The 22,645-nt window shown below is 42.7% G+C and overlaps 1 protein-coding gene across 1 annotated transcript; it reads left to right on the forward strand.

The window, feature by feature from the left end:
* The first annotated feature begins 15,252 nt into the window (after nt 1–15,252).
* On the forward strand, nt 15,253–21,239 carry olfml3b (olfactomedin-like 3b). The gene is made up of 3 exons (XM_035387222.1): nt 15,253–15,492; nt 17,416–17,701; nt 19,664–21,239. The coding sequence occupies exons 1-3, from the start codon at nt 15,385–15,387 to the stop codon at nt 20,449–20,451; spliced, it is 1,182 nt and encodes a 393-aa protein (XP_035243113.1). The 5' UTR covers nt 15,253–15,384; the 3' UTR covers nt 20,452–21,239.
* Nucleotides 21,240–22,645: the final 1,406 nt, after the last annotated feature.

Genomic DNA, 22,645 nt, shown 5'->3' on the forward strand with positions numbered 1-22,645 from the left:
CAAAATCCTTTGGCAGTCCAATAAACCCCATTTCTAAAAAAAAAAAAAAAAAAAAATCCAATATTTGTGGACATAATTCTTGGAGCCTGGGACAGGTTTACAGTCTCTCGCTGGCAGAATAAATTCCTGAAATAAACTTTCCTGGCTCCAGGAGTGAAAACTCCCCCCCCACCCCCCACCCCCCCCCTCTTTTGTCAAAGCAGCCGAGCTCTGCCCCGATATTCATCAGTGGGGATAACCTTTGACCCCCAGAATCATATGACATTGAGTGCCAGAGATCCGGGTGCAGCCAGACAGTCTGACTGAGGCAGTGTCTCCAAGATGTCACTTCATGTTTGCATTGTAAACATGTCTCCCCCCCCTCCCCGCCCCCCCATTTCCAAATCCCGAGGACCGGGCCCCTCTTTTGAGGGGCTGGCTCTCAGGGAATACATGAAACTCTTAGTGCCCGGCAATTATAAGCAGTTAGGCTCTGACAGAGGGTTTTCACACCGTGTGACAGCCTTAAATGGCTGCTGACAAACCTATTTTACTTTTTTTCCCTCCCCCCTCCATTCTCCGCTTGCTCCTTTCCAGCCTGTCTCCATGTCCTTGACTAGAGATTCCTAGTCGGTGCCAAAAAGGCTTTGCCATACTATTTTGAATTGGGGTGGGGTATGTGAATCGTAGGAAGAACTGAAGTATTCATTGTTTTAAACTCTTAATCTCTGCTTAGTATAGTCTGAAATGGGGTTGTAGGGTCTTGGACCTCTTTAGCAGGCCAACAGTATGAACATTGTTTTATAATGTAATAATGTAATCGCCCCAGTTATATACAGATATAAATCATTTTGTCTAGCATCAGTTATTTAATTGCACCATGCGCCAACTTGAAGCCATTTAACACTAAGTCACTTGACCACCTAACTGAGAACTCTTTTCCTGTTTTGGTCAGAACGAAATTGTGATTTTTTTAAAAAAAATATCACCACATTTGTATTTTATGAGAAAAATGCCAATTAATCTTCAGTTGGGATACCATTTTGACACCATGACAAAAATTACACACAATGCCATGAAGAAGAGAGAGTTCATCTACACCCAAGTTGGTATTTTGGCATCAAATGGCCCTGAAGGAGGTGCTGTAGCCAACAAAATTTGATATTTTGCAGTTAAATGCCACAATATTTCACCCATTTGCCTTGGATGCATTGTGCGTCCTGAGATGGAAGCATGGATTTCATAAAGGCTTCTCAAATTGCCGCAAGCGTAGAGGTTCATCAGGACTGAAATTCCATTAGCTTTGTTAGCTGTGCTATTCGGACTGGTTCATAACTTATGAAGATTTGCACGAGCTTTCCTAACCACCAAGGATGCTGAATGTACATATCTGGAAGGACTCTAGTACACTGTGGCCTTACAGCGCAAACACAGTTAAACTGGTTTGCTGGAGAGTGCATTCGTCAGAGCTGCCAATCACCTTGTGTAAGAGCGGCACAGCAATACCTTGAGGCATAAATGACAAATCCATTTATGCCTCAAGGGGAAAAAACAAAATAAATGCTTCGTTTCCATTCTGTGCAATAAAAAATTGAAATCGGTTTACAGTAGGTGCTTAAAAGCTCTATAGCTCTGTGTCGGTTGATCGGTCCTTCCACAAAAGTGTCCCACCGCGTAGCAGCCACAGTTTTCGCCCCAGGAGGCTGAAATGGCATGGACATTGGTCATGGCCAGAAGGTAGAACTGAGAAACTTTCAGGCCGATTGACCAAGATGGGGCGTGGCGATGAACGTGGCCTATCACAAAAAGGCACAACTCCCGAATGGATTCACAGATTTGCACAAGATTTTGTGGAAAGGTTGGTCATGAGCCAAAGAAGAGGTCACGTGTTTTGTGTGAGGATGTGCGCGTGGAAGCATGCACACATGGATTCATGCGCATGTGCGGTCGCAGCTATTGCGGATTTGCACTTGTTTTCAAAAAAAAATTTAAACGAAAAGAAAAGAAAGTTCGAATGAATGATTGCTCACCCAGTCTCGTCAGGCTGCTTTGGGCTGCCTGCTGGGCAGGCCCACCAGTATGCACGGGCTGCTTTTAACCCAGGCTGCATTCTTAATAACGAAGCCATCATTCACTGCTGTATACCACCACCAAGCGAATAAGACTCAAAAACCTTTAATAATAAGAGCTTCCCCCCTGAACTGAACCATTCATTTTTCTTCCAGCGTTTGCAAAAAAAACACATCCTGTGAAGGAGACATTCCATGTAAATTATTCATGTGTTTACAGCAGGATGTACAATGGCTCCCTGAAGCACCTGAAGACACAGCTGCGGCATCTCAATTAGCGGCACTGCATGAACCAACAAGTTGAGGTGCAGGTGAAATCCCAGAACATTAACTTCTGTAATTAAAGCTTAACACAAAAAAGTAATAATAATAATGGTCTGCCCAGGACTGCCTCTTGCAGTGTTCTGCAAGACTACGAAATGACAGGAACTGGAGCAATGCTGACACTTGTTATGGGGGCAAATGAGGCAAGACGACTCAAAAACATGAGGGCCCTCAGGACCAACTGGGGCAATAGGGGTTTTTCCTCAGGCTCCAGAGCTATAGCTGGAAGCAGATTGGTTCAACCCTTTCTGTCCTTGAACAGAAAGGGTTTGAATTAGGTGGTAAAAAAAAAAAAAAAAAAACCTCAAACAAATTAATCAAGGCCTTACAGTGGGAATTGTTAGCGGAATTCAGTGGCAATCACACAGTAATGGCACCAGCCTTGGAGTGATCGTGCATCATCCAAATAGCATGACTAGACTCTCAGGCCCTAACTCTGATCCCCTGTGTTTTTTTTCTGGGAAATTAAGGGAAACCTGAGGGTGCTCAGTGAACATTGGGGATACAGAGCATTTTCCCCATTTCAGCACTCTCCAGTTGCATCTTGGGTACGTAATGAATGCTCTCCGCCCCGCAGCCCTAATCTCTCGATCAACACGCCTCTACTACAGCTTCATCTGCGGGCTCTGCACCAAGAAGGGGGTTCAAATGGCTGACTAAAGGAAGCATCTGTCTGCCAGCTCAACTGTTGAACATTTCCTCCGAGCAGACAGTGATTGGCCAGGGTTTGACATTTCCCCAGGTCCACACAGTAGCAGCCATCCGACAGGGCAAACACAGCCGACAGCAGAAGAAGCAGTTATTTTATTTTATTTTTAAATGTCTGACTTGAAGACCCTATTCAGTTTGACAGCGGCATTCGTGCAGCAAGAGGAGGGGATGGGAGGAGGAGGACGAGGAGAACAATATGGAAGGTGGTAGACGCAGGGGAGAGACGGATTATCGGGAAAAGCTGGCAGAAGATCACGGAGGAAGAAAGGATCGCGGCTGAGAGAAGAGAAAGGAGATACAGCAGGGTACGGGTGAGCTTGAGGTGCCAGGCGGGATGAAGCCAAAAAACAGAAGGGGGGGGGGGGGGGGGGAGGGAGAGAGACAAGTCTCTGGGACTGATTATACGCACACACACGGGGCGCCCCTGGGCCTGGGCTACGGACGAGCCGGAGGACAGAGAGCAGGCAGAGTGTTACTAACAGGGCCCTGACTGTTAACGGGGACTGGCAGCAGGAGAAAGGGAGGACGGGGTCTGGCTCCAGAGCGCTCAGTCAAGCAGAAAGCTCCCGGGCTCCGGGGGCAGCGCAGGTCAAGTGATTTGGCACCTCGGGTGTTTTAAAGCAGTTTTTTTTTTTTTTTACAAGGAGGCAAAATAGGATTTATGGCGCTTCGGTCCGGCGTGCGGTTTCTGTATGACCTTGTAACTAGGTGGTCTTGCTTTCTGATTTACTCAGTCATTATCAAACATTACGGAGATGTTTTTTTAAATTTTATTTTTATTTTTTTGCTGGGGGGGGGGGGTTATTTTTTTTCCCCATGCCCCATATACACTGTGTATGCACAAACAAATGTTCCCTTGCGTTCCCCAACTGTACAACAGAAGTTATGGTTGAAGATATTTAACTGCCCTGCAAGGAACATACGAACTGAAATAGGTGCCACTTGAGTCATGAAAGGGGGGGGGGGGGGGGGGGGGGGGGGATTCTGAAAGACTTGTCCACTAATATAGGGGTGATGAATAAAACCCAAACATGAAATATTTTTTAAAAAAATTTAAAAATAAAAAGGAAAACTGAGCATCTGATCTCGATCGTCTTTAACTGAAATCTTTACATTGCTAAATAAGCATCTTCAGTTGCTCTCTTCACTCAATCACAAACAATTTACACACCAAATTACTGGGCTGGGTGTACCAAGAGTCTAAAACTCCCATGCACAAGATCACTCAACCAAACAAGCAGACAAAGAGTCAAGGCTTTAAAAAGACATGTGGCTGATCAACAGGTGAGCCACATCAAACTGGCTCCACCCAATCAGCTCCGTTAGCTAGGAAGTGGCTCTTCCCACCAGCTGTAGCCCATACTAAAACAAGCCACTGATTTTATTTTTTTGAGGATTCCTACATTCATCTTATGTTCCCCACTATATAACAAAAATTGTGGTTCAAGATATTCAGCACATTGAGTTGCACCCACTGTCAGAAATGTGCTTTATAAATAAAGTTTGATTGATTGCTTGATTTTAACTGCTTTACAGAGAACAAGCAAAATTATAAATAAAAAGGTGCCTCTTGAGTCTTGAAAGAAGGGAAATTCTGGAAGACAGAAGTGTCCACCAATAAAGGTAGTCTAACAAATAAAACAAAATGCAGCACTCAAAATAAAAAGATAGTGAGCATCATCTCAAACTTTTCTTTTTAACTGAAATCTGTGAGCTTGTCACTTAAACAAGCGTTTTTTCCCCGCCAGTTGCGCTTGTCATTTAGTCAGTTTTTCATGATACTTAATGACCAGGTAGTGAGGACCAGGAGCTTCTACCAAACCTACCACACGCAAGACCACTCCTGGCCAAATGAGCTGCTGAAAAGTCCGGTCTTAAATGAGCTGTGGCTGATCAGACACACCTGAGCCACATCAAACTGGATCCGCCCAATCAGATCCGTTAGCAAGGAAATGGCTCCTCCTACCGTTTCCTGCCTCCTGCCTCCTCCTTTCCATCGAGAAAAACGGCCACCGATTTCGAGATTTTCGATTTCGATTTTTCACCCCATTTCGAATTTCGAGAAAAGGACTGTCGAGGTCTGTGCTCTTATCTACAAGCACACACACACACACACAAAACGTGCTCACAAACACGCATGCATTTGTGTGCTGAACAGTAGCCATTTTTTTATAAACAATTTTTATCTTTACAACATACCATTGCAATATATTACGATGCAAAAACCATGAAATTTATATTTTGATAAGATCATGATTAGGGTTTCATTTAAATGTAGGAGATACATGCAAACTCAAAATGTGGTTAAAACTTTGATGCTACTATATAAAACACGAACATGCAGTTTGAGCCAACATGGTAGGTGTGCTGAAAATTCAGCAGAAAACGATTAAATTGTGTTCATATACAACTGTATTTTTTTATTCACAGCACATTTTCTGCATAAAAAGTAAAGTTTTTATCTACAATTTTTAAACATTGCAGATAAAAGCCCATATCCCTGAATTGGTTGATTAGCTGTGCCTTGACTGATACCACCCTTAAAAACGTTTATTCGGTATATTTATACAGGTCGACATACCCCATGCTATTTATAATTTAATCATCCAATTTCTAAGCCTTAAGTCAAGGGCCTACATAGGGGAGGTAATCTTGATTTAGCGCTAATAAAAAAGGAGAGGCATTTTGGATTTATATGTTGAGCTGTGTTACAGCCTTTGCTTTTAATGGGGAACTGGGGAACTGTGGTTTGTCTTTCTGTTGCCGTGACTGACACGTCACAAGATGCACTACCAATTTATCACTGTTTGTATAAAGGGTGTATGTAAAAAAAAAAAAAAAAAAAAGTGTGCAGTGAACAGGCAGTTTAGCATGAATGTTTGTGCCTCTGGCTGCCTTGCAATACATGTCTTCAGTATTTTGAGACCATGACAATGTTGTTTCCAGACGTGATAATTGGGTATATTTAATAGCACACATATTCAGTTAAATGATGCACATTGTACACATCTTTTATTAATGACTAATATTCTGACTGCTGGGTTTATCGATTATCCAGTGAAAGGCATGAATTCCCAAGTTATGTTATTGGTTGTAGTGATTTCATTATTGTTTAAATGAAAATATGCCGTTCCAGTTGATGTCCAGTGTCACCATTATGTACAAGACCATCAAAATAAGAGCCATTCACATCTGAACACTGAATGCCATTCAAACAAGAAATACTCTAAAATTACTATAAAAAGTGTTTTATACCGTTCAACAAGATAAGTGTGTAATCCGACTGTGTGGAAGACACACAAACAAATAAAATAAATAAATAAATGCAGCCAGACACATTCTCATACAGCTTTTAAGTGGTTTTTCAGTGGTTGTTTTCGAAACCTGTTATGTTGCAGGTACATATGCCATGAGATCAGTGACGGAGTTTTTAATTCAGTACCCACCAGAATTATTGGCAACCCTGGAAAATATGAGCAAAAAGAGGCTATTGTTGTTCATCAACATGACCTTACACTCAAAATATGATAAAAATTGAATCTTTTTAGTTTAACTTTTTCATGAAGAAAAACATTCTTCATATGTATACATGTCACAATATTTTTTTTTTTTTTTTGGCAACACTGGAAATAGTCACAAACAAAACCTAAATTTAAATATATTCCCATTCATAGTCTTCCGTTTTAAGCACACCTCAGTCTTTAGGAACTATTATGTGGTCGTTCCCTGGGGTATAAATATGAGGTGACACACAGGCCAAAACCCCTTAGTCATCCATCAACATGGGGAAGATGAGAGAACGCACAAATGAAAAGAGACAAGTAGTTGCTGACCTCCATAAATCAGGCAACAGCTATAGGAAAGTAGCTCCATGTCTGAAACCACCTATTTCCACTCTTAGGGCAAAAATTAAGAAGTTTAAAAGTGACTGGAGATGTGATAAACGAGTGTATTTTGTGTGAGGAGTGTGCTTTGAGAGGCGAAAAAGGATCACGTTTGGAGAAGTGCGGGTTTGGTTGCATCCAGGAGTCACCGAGTCTCGAAAAGTACAATTAATTGGCACCTCCATGGCAACAAGCTTTTTAGAAAGCCTCTATAATGTCATCATACCCCTAATGTAAGTGCCTGGAGTTTCTGAGATGCTACTTTTTATTTTGATTGGAACTGGGTGCAATGGTCAGATGGGACAAAAAATTAATACCAATAAATACCAAAGGTGGGTTTGGGGTAATAAGATGTATAGTCATGCAGAAAAGAACCTTATACCCACTGTGGATCTGAAATGCTGTGGGGATGTTTTTCCCACGGCACGCAGGAACTGCCGCCGTGGGCTATGCGTGGCAAATTGTGGGCACTCACTCACGGACGATCTGAGAGGGACGTTTAGTAGGACGCATGAGCAAGTGGTGCTTCGTTTAGTAGGAGTAGGCGAAACGCGAACATGTTAGGGTTAGCTAAAGTAACATTACATGTAGGCAATAAAGCTGTGCAAATGTCGTGCCGTTCGAAAGTGGTGATTTCGGGAGATGCAGACAGATAAAGGTTAACCTAGTTTGCGCGTACGGATGCTATCCTGCACTCATGAGTAGGACCTAAGGACACACAGCTACAACTACCGATACAGATGTATGGATATGCGTAGGACAACAAATGTATCGTTACAGAGGTGAGGACATGCCATAGATACCTAGCTATATAGTTAGTACAGTTGCGCCGTGGGTCTGGACGGTTTTGTGCTTGTTTCCTTAAATGGCCCTGGGAACATGGCATGATGGACTCCATCTGGACCAAAATTTGGCTGTCTCTGCCGGAATCCTAGAAGTGGGTTGTGGTTGGACATTCCAGCTGGACAAAGATCCAAAGCGTACCGCAAAATCAACACAAAACTGGTCGCACTGACCACAGAATCAAGCTTTTGCAATGGCCGTCCCAGTCCCCTGACCTGAACCCCACTGAAAACCTGTGGGGGTGAGCTAAAGAGGAGAACCCACGAGCAAGGGCCAAAGACTCCGAAGGATCTGTATGGAGAAATCTTGTATGGAGGAATGGTCTCAGATCCCTTTCTATGTGTCCTCCAACCTCACAGGGGAAGACTAGTGCTGTTATCTTTGCAAAGGGAGGGTGCACAAAGTACTAAATACAGGGATGTCAATACTTCTTACTCGTTTTTATAATAAAAAATTTTGCATTAAAGATTTTTTTTTTCCCTGCTTAATGGTATCACAAACTATATCTGAGCATAGAAAACATTTGCTAAACAAACTGAATTTAATCCTCCTCATATTAATTGAGGTTTCCAATAATTCTGGGGAGGCATGGTATATTTCGAATCGAGTAGATAGTGTAGATATCGTTTATGATGAAAATATTATTCATCAAGCACACACATCAACATAGTCAACAGTTCGTCTTAACGTTGTATTCTAATTTCGCAATAATAGTTATCGTCCCCAGTTTGGAATCGGCAGTTTTGCCTTTCAAGTTGCTAGCGTGCCATCCGTAAGTGTGAAGGAATTACTGCAGTAGAAACGTATACACCTCCAGTGCATCAATGAGTCAGTAAATCATTTCCACCTTAAATCGCTCACAACCTAATATACCCATTAGAACAGGGGTATCATACTTCAGTCCTGGAGGGCTGCCGTCTCTGCTGGTTTTTGTGATTTCTTTTCTGTCAGCAGCCATTTAAGACCTTGGAAACAAGGGCTGTGTCTGAAACAGGTCACTTCCCTACTATCGAGTATATAAGTTCAGTACACTGGATGAGAAAGTTAAGTACGTGAAATATTCTCTAAATGCAGCATTCTTAAAATCCTCAGATGATATACTAGTTTCTGGGGGTTTTTCTGAGTGTATTTGGGAGTACACTTTTCAGGAAGTAAACCATACTTTTTATGGGGTCCCATCAGAAGCAGGAAGGAAGAGGCAGCGCCATCCCATGTAAAATCTTTGCAACATGAGCGAGACATCATATGACACTTCTGCAATACCTTTGAAAAAATAGTATGGAGGATATTTTTCGCATATTGCCCATCGCATACTAAAAAATATGCACTAAACGGTGGGAAGAATGTAGAAAGTACATATTTTGAGGACACAGTCGTTAGCAGGCTGTTTTGGACATGGCCCAAGTGTGCAGACACTTCAGCGCATCAGTAACCTAAACTGTGCACTGAATTTGCAGGAAAACATCAAAAGCCAACAGGAAAACAGCGGCCCTCCAGGATTTATTTATTTATTTATTTTATTTGAACAGGGACAGTGTACAAAGAACATTAACCTTATATAAAACAAGGAGAGATGTAATGTAACCGGGTTATAGCAATTTGCTAATTTACACCGTTAGTCCCTGGGCAGGTAAGTAAGACAGTACGGAGCACTGAGTTTGAGATTCCTGCATTAGAAAAAGCGAACACAGCAGCAAACATGTCACCAGCCCATCATACCCCTGACAGAGCAAAGCCTGTGCTGTCAGTGGGGGACTCCAAGTCACAGTCGGTTAATGACATAACCCAGACTGGAATGAGTGCTGTGTGGACTGGGGGGGGGGGGGGGGGGGGGGCGGACAGTCTGCAGCCATGTTTATTTTTGCTTTGTAAAACGTACCGGCGACTAAAATCCAGCCCGTATTTGTCTACGCTGTCTAATTAATTACTGGTCTGGATTTTACACCACTTGACATGTATATGCATGATGTGCAAGTCCTTGCTGAGAATGGGTTTTTTTTTATTTTTTTTAATCGAACATTTGAACATGTTCTATTTAAAAATAGGCATTAATTCAAAAGATATTTTATAGCGCTTTGGCCAGGCTTTTAGTCTTGAGCATTAATCCTAGGTGTCGCGGTCCACCTGAAGGACAAATGCTTTCGAGAATTTGCAGGGTATGTTGCAGTAATAGGGCTGGCCAGTAAATATGACCGAGCTTTCCAAATGGGGAGGGGAATAACTGTAGGGAATAAAGCAGTCTGAAGTCATTTTAATTGATTTTTCATTCAGTTGGTGTAGGCTTTAAATGATCCAATTAAACAACAAACTCATACGGGTCAATATGTTTTTGTAGGGAAGGAACAACACTAAATCATTGTAGTTATTTGTATCTTACTCAGCATAGTTATTTGATAAATATCTAAGGCCTATTTACTTTAATCAGTTCAATATTTTCTGAAAGTAATGTCATCCTATTTGTCCAATGAGAATATCTTTGCAGTTCATTATGAACATTTTTGCTTTGGTGTTTTGTGGCTTTTAGAGTGGTGTTATCTGTCTTAATTTTTCACTTTCCCCATCCTGTATGATGTCTAAAACATTTTTTATACAAAGAACTATAATTAAACTGTAATATGCAGTCTCATAACCTCATTAGAGAATAGCAAATGCGCCGTAACGTTTGTCATTAGGTGTGTGCGTGCCTTGGCATCTTTAGTACCTGTTAGCGAGCCATCTGGGCAGATCGAGTCATGTGTGTCGTGTTTTACAACGCCTACACTGCCATCTAGTGGCCAGCGTTCTGTCGTTGCAAGTTCTTGACCTCGCAATCCACTGATCTGGCTTGTGCTAGATGCAGACCGCAACGAGATTAATCTCTGGGCTTTAATTCCCACCCCTGCTGATATTTAGTCTCAGTGTCCCAATCCCAGTCTCCTTAGCTATGCCGTAAACCAGTTACAGTGAATCAAAACGTTTCTTTCATCCGTTTCAGCGAAATATCACACCTGAAACTATTTCGTTTTTGAGAATGGAAGCAAAAGGTGGTACTGTAGGAAGCAGACCATTTTTTAAAGACAAATCGTAGGCACTAGCTCAGCTAAAACAGGCAAAGCAACCAACACCATTGGCTTGGGAGCTGCGAACCTGCTATTCATGATTGAAAAAAATAAGACGAGAAACTTAGAGGCCAGTTTACATTGGAAAAAACACAGGATTTGCATCAGACGATTCACTGGACACAGCGCTATATCAGTGGTTTGTGCAAATGAGATCCAAAGGAATACCGATACGAAGTTTTTGTATCAGACGATTTTTAATGACCCTGTCATAATGTGACCCCACTTTTAATTTGATGGCAATTCATCAACTATCACACTACAACGAGGTTCCATTGCACAAACATTGACAAAATATAGCACTGCCTTTAATTATCAATGGTTAAAAGGCTACCCAGAAAAGATGATTTGGGGATGGTCTATAAAAATAAAACAATCTCCAGCACTAGGGCTTTAGATCAAACTAAAGGACAGAACTATCAGATCGGGGGGGGGGGAATCTTCCCTTAAAAGTTACACTTGGGACTCATTACTGTACCTGAGGAAAATTTTTTAATCAAAGCTGCAAGAACAAATCCTGATAATCATGCCACTGTTTTGTGTTTTGTTTTGTCAAGGAAGTTAGTAATTGCTGTTGATGTGCCACTGTGTGCATATGCGACTAATGGGATACAGGTGTGTTTGTTAAAACATTATTTCTGGCTGGCGTTAAGCCAGAACATTAGCAGACTTAAGTGGAAAAACAGACTTGTGATCATTCTGCTTCAGGAGTATGCGTTCTGTTTTAGAATTTTTAAAAAAGACTCCTTTAGTTTGGTTAAGTTAAAAGGACTGCACACGTTACATTGTTTTCGGTTAACTGACAGGACTGCGGTTGGTATTGTCTCAGAAGATGGGGGGCTGAGAGGGGGCATGTAAATGGGACACTTTGTCCCAGGCCTGGGCCCGAGGGTAGCCCAGGATACAGGGTGTAACTATTTTTAAATTGCTACAAAATATGTTTTTTTTTTTGGGGGGGGGGGGGGGGGGTTGTGCTGCCTCTAAATATATTTTGTCCTGGGGTTCAAGAATTCATTCAGTAGATAGCTGTGGCCCTGCCTGGGAAATTATAAATTTTGGGTAGTCGTGCTTGTGAGTTCTAAAAGCAAGACTCCGCAACAGAGCAACAGCCCCACCTGCTGAACCACCGATCACCACAGGCAGACAATACCAGGCTGATGTCAATGCACACCTTCATTTGCGGGAAACACGTATAAAATAGATCAAATAAAAATCTCTGTTCATGACGGACGGTTAGAAAAAAGAAGGGGAGCTTTCCTCATTTCCCCGTGAATGCAATCAACATCTATCTCATAAAAGCCTCCATTCGGTTACCCAGAGAGTTTTGGACTTAATGTGCTCTTCACATTTTATTGCAGAATGAAATGGATAAAATAGCACACAAATGATGGTGTCCACCCCAACAGGAATACTTCCAGCATGTAAAACATCCTCAGAATGCCTTGAACTTTTCACCTGAATGTTTTGGCCTGACTTTGCCCGCTGTACTTGACGAATGTGAAGTTGGGTCCATGTCCAGCACCAGTTAGAAAAAGAACCCCAGGTGAGCTAGTTAGGTGCAGCTTCCAGAAAGTTCCTCAACCACCCCTGGGTATTGGGTGGCAGTGTAGTATAATGGGTAAGGAGTTGTCTTGTAAGCAGTGTCCTACCTTGTAACCTAAAGGTAGGACACTGCTGTTGTACAGTACCCTTGAGCAAGGTACTATATCCAGCTGTATAAATGGATGCAATGTAAATGCTATGTAAAAGCTGTGTAAGTCGCTTTGGATAAGAGTGTCTGCTAAATGCCTGTAATGTAATGTAATGTACTGTGGTACTGAAGCAGATGCCAGGTTTGCTTGCAGAATGCCTCCCGTCCAGTAGGCCTTTTTCTCCACTGCCATCGAAGCTCCATATTGCCATCACTTTCATTGTCCAATCAAATGACGGCAAACTAGCGTCGGCACAGCGTGTAAAGTGGAAGAGACCAATTGCAGGCCACCGATTTATCTCAATGAGAGAGCTCTCACAATGCACCCTCTGTTTCATAGTTATATAACTGTAATATCACTCCTTTGATGTGGTGTGCTTTTATCTTTTTTTTTTTGTTTTGATTGTTTGTTTTTCGGCAGGCTTTGTAGGAGGCTCCCCACTGGTAGCTGCGGATTCTTTGGAGGAAATATTATCTTGCTTACGGGAACAGTTTATTTTTCCTTCAGTACGATTGTGAATATAATTAATTTTTATTCAGATGTATTCAGTCTTACATAAGGCTGAATGGATCTGGTTGTGAGCCTTTGGGACCGAAGAAAAATTATGCTTTTTTTTTATCCTCAAGGAAATGAAACATGTCACGAAGTGTCTGAAGTACATGTGAAATATTTATAATAGTCTCTTTTTGTATTGTGGTGGTTTATGCTCGAGGGAAACAGCTGTGCTGAATTATTTATTTATCAGTGGATCAAAAGTTCATGCACAGTACACTTGAACAGTTCTTAGAAGTGCATGTTTTAAATCCACATGCTGTAGACTAAACACAGCTACAAAGGCTACATAGGAATTTTAGTAAATAAACTGAGAAAAATATTGGCAGTAGACCAGCTTGGCTTTTTTTTTTTTTTTTCTTCCTGTATTAATACCTTTCCATGATGATAGTTACTTAAATTTATTTTTCAATTCACCTCATCCCCTTAAGTATATTCCCCTAAAGCAAAATATTGATTCTTCTTAAGGTAGAAATCTACATAATCATATAATAGTTCATACTGTACATGTAAAAGTATATTATAACACCTATGCTCACTTAACTTTATAAAAATGCAACTTCTTAATTTCATAATTAAAATATGTTTTCAATACATAGCAACACTTCTCAATAGATGTTCACAAATTCAAATCATTGGCACCTTAAATATTGCAGTATACTGTACATCAAAAAAATGTTCTGCTGTAAAATTCATCACTGTTTTTTTAAAAGGCTGCATATTTACAAGTTCACATATAGTATGTGCATTGCATGTTTCGTACATTATGAATATTGTATATTCCATATTTGTATGGGAATGTCAGATTATTTGAAATGAAATAAGTGTTTACCACAAACAATTAGATCATAAGGAAAGTAGTTCATGGAATTGTGGAGACAGCGGTGTGGTTATCATGTCATAAAAAGTCTACTAATAAGACATGAGGTTAAAATAAAAGGCAATTGTGTGCAGCACAAATTATTTTCCCCTGTAAAATACACTCATCAAACTGTGGAAAAACAGTTAGCACTGTTTTAGCACTGGTAAACAGTAGTTTCCAACCAGTGCCGAGAAAGTATGTCTCATGTGGATAGACTTTTTTTTTTTTTTTAAAGAAAAAAAAAAAGAAGAAAAAAAACCTGGGAAAAACAGAAAAAAAAAAAAAAAACATCTGCTTTGGTTGTCGGGAAGTGCTTGAGTAGTTTTTAGCTAAGCAACAGATGACAAAAGTAAAATAAAATAAAAATGCAGAAACAAGAACAAACTAGAATCCTTTAATCTGTCTACTTTCAAAGAATAAAAAAGTAGAAAAGCATCTGTTGTGGCAGCGGCACAGAGAATCGAGCTCACCTTTCCTTGCTTTAAAAAGTCTTTTTTTTTTTTGCACAAGTTTTCCTCGCTGCTAAAGTTCTTCATAAAAGTTTTTAAAGTGTCCAGACCAAAAATGTCCAGCTTACAGTACGCTGCTTTTATACTGTCCACAGTTCAACCTATTTATCAGGTGTCCTAATCCAGTGAGACATAACCTTCTTGAATAAAATATAGCTGAAAACACTATGTAATGAGTAATGCATGTGCATGGCTATGTCATGGTGAAGGATTATGAAGACAGGGTTACCGTAAACTTAGCTTGGAAATGTTTGTGTTGGATTCCAAAGAAATGACTTGTGTGCGAGTTTCTTCACTCTTTCGAATAAACGGTTTTAACTGCACTGTACTTTCTTGTAATCAATCTTACGTAAACATTAAAGAAAAGCAGTAAATGTATGAAGCTCTGTTTATATTCTCTGATCTGATCAGCAAATGCTTTTACACACACACACACACACACACACCCATACATACACACACACACACACACAATGTATTTAACACTGAAATAAAACAGGTGAAGTGAAGTTTTTATCCTCCCCCCCCCCCCCCCCCCCCCCCCCAGCCTGTAAAGACATCTGTTAAAGAGATCAGTACATGCATAGTGGCATAAGGCAAGGGGGGGGCGGTTGGTTTGGGAGGGCGGAGTGAAAAAACAGCCGTGTCAGAGGAGGGAAGCCCCTCCTTCTCCGCGTTGGTAAAGCATTCTTGCCGAGCGAGCAAGCGTAAAAGTGGTCTCCCTCCCTCTCTCTCTCTCTCTCTCTCTACCTCTCTACCTCCCTCTCTCTCTCTCTCTCTCCTTCCCACACTCACAAGCTCTCCAGCAGGAGCTCAGACTCATCGCCTCTGACACCACCAGCCTCGTCTGCCTTTCCTCAACATGAGAGGCCTCCTCCTCCTCCTCTTCCTCGCCAGCCTCCTCTTCCTCGCCGGGGCCCAGACCCAAGCCCTGATGGACTACCTGGAGCGCAGGCTGCTGGCTATTGAGGTAAGAGCAAGCCCCTCTTTCCAGCCAAACCCTTGGATCCCATTCGCCGGCCAGGCAGGACTCCCTTGGCAAACATTGTGAGTGGAGTAAACGTCCAATCAAATGCAGATGTTGAGGAGGGGGGGAATGGGGTCAAAGGGTACTGCAATCCAGCTTGGTATTATTTGTGTTTTTTCTTCTTTTTTTTTCCAAGTGGTTTTAGTCATGCAGGAGTTTGAGAAACGAAAAGAGGAGGATTGTATTTTAACTCAGGATCGTGCTGGTCACCCTGCTTTCAGCCAAGTGCTCTGTACAGTGCACGGGGGGGGGGGGGGGGGGGGGTTTGTTGTACCCCTGTGCAGTTTTGGGGTGCCCCTTCTCGAATCCGCTTCTCTGCGGTTGCAAAGCAGGGAGTTTGTGGAGCTGCAGCGCTCCGTCGAATGTGATTACCGGTAGTCCTATCAGCCCCACGGGGCCCTCCCTCTAGGAATCCATCACAGCTTGGGAGCCACATCCTGCTGGCTTCCATAACTTGGCCCTCGTTCTCCTCAAACATCTGTCACCTGGGGAGAAGAAACTCGCCCTTTTTTTCGTGTGCTTGTATTTCCGTAAACAAGCCGATTCATGAAACTGCTTGCAAACGGCTTTTTTCTTTTTAGTAATCCTTTTCGAGTGACGCGGACAAATCCAAACGTGTTATTCGAACGCGTCCAGCTTCCCCTGACTGGGGCATGAAAGTTTGATTTAGCTTAAAGCCAGAATCCCAGTTAGTCTATTCTCATTGGGTTTATTATGGGGCATTTTTGTCTACCATTGAATGATTCCAAGAAGAGAAGTCTACAACTACAGCTACACAGCTAAGTAAATATAAGTTCATGCCATTCGTGACTATTTTCTAAGCCTCACATTTAAGTAACTAAAAGCTAAAATCATAGTATTGGATATTTCCTTTATAGCACATCAATTTAAGGTGCTGCTAATTCTCTGTCTTGCTCAATATTTGTGTCTCAGACCCTATAGCTGCAATCCCTTACCTTCACACACCATGAAGAATATCACAGTAGTAAATATTTCAGCATTTATTGCTTTATTTATACTTACTGTGTGGCCTTGACTTGATGTTCATGGCTATGGATAACTGTTACATAATGAGTATTGTACCTTGGCAGACCTGCATTTTGTAGTTGTTCCAATGACCTTCGGTGTGCACTTACCGTACGTCGCTTTGGATAAAAGCATCTGCCAAATAAATGTAATGTACAGTAATGTAATGTAATGTATTGCAACCATAGCATAACCATGGCTTTTATTTCAATGGCCATGTGTGTACAGGAACAAACACTATATGACGAATAACCAAAAGTATGTGGACATCACTTGGTCTGGGGCTGTTTTTCATGCTTTGGGCTAGTTCCCTCAGTTCCAGTGAAGGCAAATATCAATGCAATGATATGTTTGACGATTCTGTGCTTCTAACTTTGTGGCAACACTATGGGGAAGGCCCTTTCCTGTTTCAGCACGACAATGCCCCTGGGTACACAGCGAGGTCCATATAGAAATGGTTTTGTCGAGATTGGTGTGGGAGAACTTGACTGGCCTGCACAGAGCCCTGCCCTCAACCCCAGCCAACAGCTTTGGGATTAATTTGAAAGCCAACTGGGAGTCAGGCCTAATCGCCCAATCAGTGCTCAACCTCACTAACGCTCTTCTGGCTGAATGGAAGCAAATCCCTGCAGCAACGCTCCAACATCTAGTATAAAGCCTTCCCAGAAGAGTGGAAGTTGTTATAGCAGCAAAGGGTGGTAAAATTATTAATGCCCATAATTTTGGATGATATGTTGGATGCTAGGTGTACGCATGCTTTTGGCCAGGCAGCGTATACAGGTAGGTAGCGTATGCGGGTCTCACCTCTTGGCCCCCTCCCCCCTCCCCCTCCCCCCTCAGGACCGCATCTCCACCTGGCACGAGCAGACCAACCGCTACGCCACGGAGCTGCGGGAGTTCAAGCAGCAGATGGTGGGCCTGCTGGAGAACCTGGACAAGGACCGGGAGACCCTGCGCATCGAGCTCGGGGGCGTGGGGTCGCGCGTGGAGCGCATGGAGCGGGAGATGGACTACCTGGAGACGCAGAACGGCGCGCAGCCCTGCGTGGACGTGGACGACAAGCTGGTGGAGCACGAGGTCACCGTCGTCAAGGAGAAGAACAGGGCCAAGTACGCCAAGCTCACGGGTGAGGGCGCTGGCGTCGTGCGACGCGACACGACGAGGCTAAAGGGTCGTTTTAAAAACGCACGCTCCTACGTGAGCTAATTGCTATAGAAGTCAAGGCAGGCTGGTTTTGCATTGTCCAGAATGCATCAAGTTGAGGCTGAACCACAAATGGTGAACCACCAGGTGATTTCACCATCCAATCTATAACATCATCAACTGCAATTATGAGTAAACTCTGTCTGCACGATGCACTTGACATTTAGCGCATTACAGAATATGAAAGTATTAGTTTACCTGATTAGAAGCCCTGGGATGTTATTATGGGGAATGAATTCTTCATGGCATACGTAACTATTTCGGACATAATATGGCCATAAGAAGCAAAACATTATCCATCTATAGATATTAGGTGACAATTTACAACAATTAACAGTTTTTTTGTTTTTTTTTACAACTTGCGGCTGTGATTTTAAAAAAATAAATATTTTTTTAAAACTGTATACAGAGGTTGGCCCAGGTCTGAGCTTGAGAGCTCCTGTGCTAAACTAAAGAGGCAGTGTGATGTTTTGGTGAATTTCCACTCCCTCCAGGGAGCCAGACAACTATGGTTTCAGACCAGGAAGCTTGGATTTTCTACGCATTCTTTGTGCTTCCGTTTGGATCCGGCTGACCTACGGCTTGTTACCCGAACAGGCTTTGGACGGTGGACTGATGTTAAGAGCATGTGTTTTACATATTCCCACAAGGCCTCACTTGATTTAATCAGCAGCAAGCAGAACAGGGGCGAGGACAGCATTTATATACAAATGCCGTTCTTATCAGCGCGAATCTGCTGACTTTTGACTGTGCTCCTCCTCGAAAGAGACTTGGCCCGGCCAGGCCGAGTGTGGGAGCAGTCTGCACAACAACATTAGACATCTCGCCAACCCTGGCTGTCTCTTTACTATTCCATTAAAGTTGGGGGGAAAAAATGGGAACAAAAGCCCTACTGAATGTCTGAGTAAAGATGCTGTAATGGAACATTATGTCAGATTTGGAAATAGCTTCCTTGCTCCTGTACTATTTAAAGACCTGACATTACCATTTTTTCCTGGATGAAGGCCTGTCCTGGTGATTTTTGTGCAACCTGTTAATTTCACATTTATATTTTAGGCATTTAGCTGACCTTTCATCCAGAAGGACTTGCACAGCTGGCATTCTTTTCTTCTTTTTTTAACCCTTTGAAGAGTTACAGTAGGTTTTTTGAATGTTTTTCCACAATTCTAACTCCGTTGCTTTCTGTTACCACCAGTAGTGATTGTTACATCAGCATTAGAATGTTCAGTTACGAACATTCTAACATTGCATATTTGTGATCTCACACCTTAAAGTGTTAAGCACAATCCTGTACTATGATTGGACATTTAGTGCCACTACAGCAGAGCTCTGTCTGGGAGTCTAAACTGCGACCACAGGCAGAGTTTACAGGAAGGGGGGGTGGGGGTGTGGGGGGGGGGGATACTGAGGGTTCATGGTCATGCCACCTTCTTACTTGTGAGATGGCGTATTTTCAGCTTTGGTCTGATTTCATTTTCAAGATGCATCTCATCATATTTTGAGGCTTTGTCCCAGTTTTTCTCATTCGATTTAAATGAATTCAATCTATTTAAATTTTTCTGTAGTGCTGGTGGCGACAGCTAGAATTGCAGCAATTTGAAATGTGGCGAAAAGGCGTTTAGTGTGTTAAAAGAACGCTGATGTCCTCCGATTGGCTCAGTCTGAAAATACTGATTGAATGCCCCCAAACCTCGCTCCTTCTTTTGTTAGTTTTTATCTCTCTTTAATCTAAAAAAAAATCACACAACTTGAATCCTTATTTTGCACTGGCAAGTGAACAGTTTGACTTTTGTTGATAGCTTGATAAATATACATGGTCCGACATGATCAATCATCGGCGTTGAGGGAACACTGACCATATTGACCTGTAGTGTTCCTTTCCCAGACTGCAGGGACATGATCTCCAGCATCAAAGCCATGAAGATCCTGAAAAGAGTGGGCGGGGCCAAGGGAATGTGGACCAAGGACACGGGCAGGAGCTCCGCCAAGGTCTACATCTTTAACGGGACCAGCGGGGAGGACACGCTCTACGAGTTCAGCTCCGTCCGGGACTTCACCGCCTCCACGGGGATGTCCCGCGGCAAGCCCGTCCAGCTGCCCTTCCCCTGGGGTGGGACGGGGCACACCATCTACAACGGCTACGCCTACTACGTGAGGGAGGGGGCGGAGTTCCAGGTGATCAAGTACGACCTGCAGAACGGGACGGTGGCGGACAGCGCGGTGTTCCCCGCCCGGGACCAGGTGCCCGTGTACGCGCTCACCCCCGAGACCTACATCGACCTGGCGGCGGACGAGGAGGGCCTGTGGGCCATCTACGCCACCCGGGAGAACGAGAACGCCATCTGCCTGGCCAAGGTGGACCCGGAGACGCTGGACGTCGAGCAGACGTGGGACACGCCCTGCCCGCGGGAGGGCGCCGAGGCCGCCTTCGTCATCTGCGGGACGATGTACGTGGTCTACAACACCCGGCAGGCCAGCCGCTCCCGCGTGCAGTGCGTCTTCGACGTGGGCGAGATGGTGACCAGCGACGACGCCCCGCTGGTGTACTTCCCCAAGCGCTACGGCGCCCACTCCAGCCTGAAGTACAACCCCCTGGAGCAGCTCGTCTACGCCTGGGACGACGGCTACCAGATCCTCTACAAGCTGGCCATGAAGAAGAAGCTGGAGGTATGAAGGCAGCCGGCGAGATCCTCAAGTTCCTCGAGTTTGTGCTGGTCTTATGAGTCACGGTCCCCCCCCCCCCAAAAATACCGACATGGATCTGGGCCACACGGCTTGTTTTGTAGTCTAAATGTCCTGCTCTACCTTCGCAGACTTACGGCAAGACTCATGTGTGATTGGGTTTCATTTTCCCAAATGCAGTAGCAGCCCTATAGGTACCTTTCACTGAAAACGTGTTTAATAGCAAATATCTAAATATTTTTATCTAAATATGTTGTTGTTTTTTTGACGTCCTTGGATATATTTAGGAATACTACTTCTTTTTTTTTCATGGGTAAGATATTAAAAGATGGCCGTCTTTTTAGACAGCCAACAGACAAGGACTGCTCATTTAGGGGTCCGGCCGTAGAACCTGGCAGCTGCAGCAACATCACAACACTCATTCAAAGTGCATTCCAATACTTATTCTTACTGTAGTATCTTAGATGAGAGAGAACAGTGTGGGGTTGTTCTCTTTTCACGGTGTCAGAATCACGATTTTCTGCGAAGAGTTCATGTTATTCAAAGGCCAGCTGCCCTGCTGCCATTTTCAAATGAACGATCTATGCAGATCATGTATGCAGAAAATGTCTGTATCATATACTTATGCCATTTATATTAATATGGTGTATCCCAATTTTCTTTCAGCAACCAAGAAGTTATAAAGTAATTAATGTTTCATGTTTTTTTATTGTTACTGACGTTATGCAGTGTGTGCTTATACTGCGCACAAGCTCGTCAAAATAAATCATTTTGTGTGATCTTTGTGTGTTCTTGCCTTTGAAAGAAGCAGGAGGTGTATCAAGGGACCACAAAATGGATGTTCTGTTAAGATGCACAACAACACCCAGAACTTGTGAAACCTTCAGCTCATTATACATGATAGTGCAAGTCCCAGCGGCCATCATGAACTGTGCTTTCACTCAATAATTCATCTCCAATTTCTCCAACAATTTTATATCCAAGCAGTGGTACGCCTATATATATATATATATATATATATATATATATATATATATATATATTTCAGTCAGTGCCATAATGTTTGGGACAAAGGACAAATTTTATTGATTTGGCTGTGTGTTCTAATGAAACAACTCTCAGTTGCATTTTAATTTTGCAGCAGTTTTTATAAACAGTCCTCCCATTTCAGGGTGTGATCATGCCTGGGATAAATGGAATCACAGGTGCTTCTGATTAGCCAGGTGTGTTCAATTGCTTCCTTAGTGCAGGTATAAGAGAGCTTTCAGTACCTAGTTTTGATTCTAGCCTTTTAATTGCCTTTGGTGTCTGTTATTGGCATTTGTCAGCATGAGGACCAAGTCAAGGAAGACATTTTGAGGCTGAGAAATGGAACATCATTAAGAAGAAAGGGTGCCCTGGTGGTGAACTCAGAATATATATATATATATATATATATATATATATATCTACTGGCTGCACAAAAGGAGCAACATTACTTCTGGAACTTATTAATTGCCAGAAGTAGATCCATATATAAATTGCAGTATAAATGGAAATAGCAGCTCAACAGAACACAACAGAAACAGACCATCAATCAGATACCTACGTTTGCAAAAAGCAACTGCAATAATTTACAGAAATGGTTCCAAGAGTAAAACTGGCTTTTTTAGCTGGAAGGACATCGGAAGTGAAATGCCTCCAGTGGCCAGACATGGGGGTATTTGTTTTCGATTCAAATTATTTTCTATGCTTTACTGATCTTGTCTGGTGTATTGGAACCAAGGAAATACCCTCAAAAAGTGCAAAGACCCGCCTTCTGGTCATATTGGCAGGATCAGTTACACCAGGCAAGATCAAAAGAGCACAGAAAAGTATTTGAATCCAAAACAAATACGTATTTGACCCAGGTGTGCTAGTGGCTGTCATTTACAATCCCATTTCAATGTTCTCCAGTTCAGAAAATTACCACAACTCAAAACTGGGGGGGGGGGAAAGGCATAATCATTAGTTTAACCATGTTCCTTGATAACTTTCAAAAAGTTTCCTTACCTTACCTTATCTGAACTTTGGAGCGCAGTCCCTCCAGGTTACAGAAAGTAACATTTAGTCTTCTTTCAGATGAAAACGTACCATCTGTATATAAATTGCTTCCGCTGCAGTACTGTAAATGTTCCCCCACAGTGTATCACGGATCGAATGATGG

The sequence above is a fragment of the Anguilla anguilla genome, chromosome 13, assembly GCF_013347855.1.
Source record: "Anguilla anguilla isolate fAngAng1 chromosome 13, fAngAng1.pri, whole genome shotgun sequence".
Lineage (NCBI taxonomy): Eukaryota > Metazoa > Chordata > Actinopteri > Anguilliformes > Anguillidae > Anguilla > Anguilla anguilla.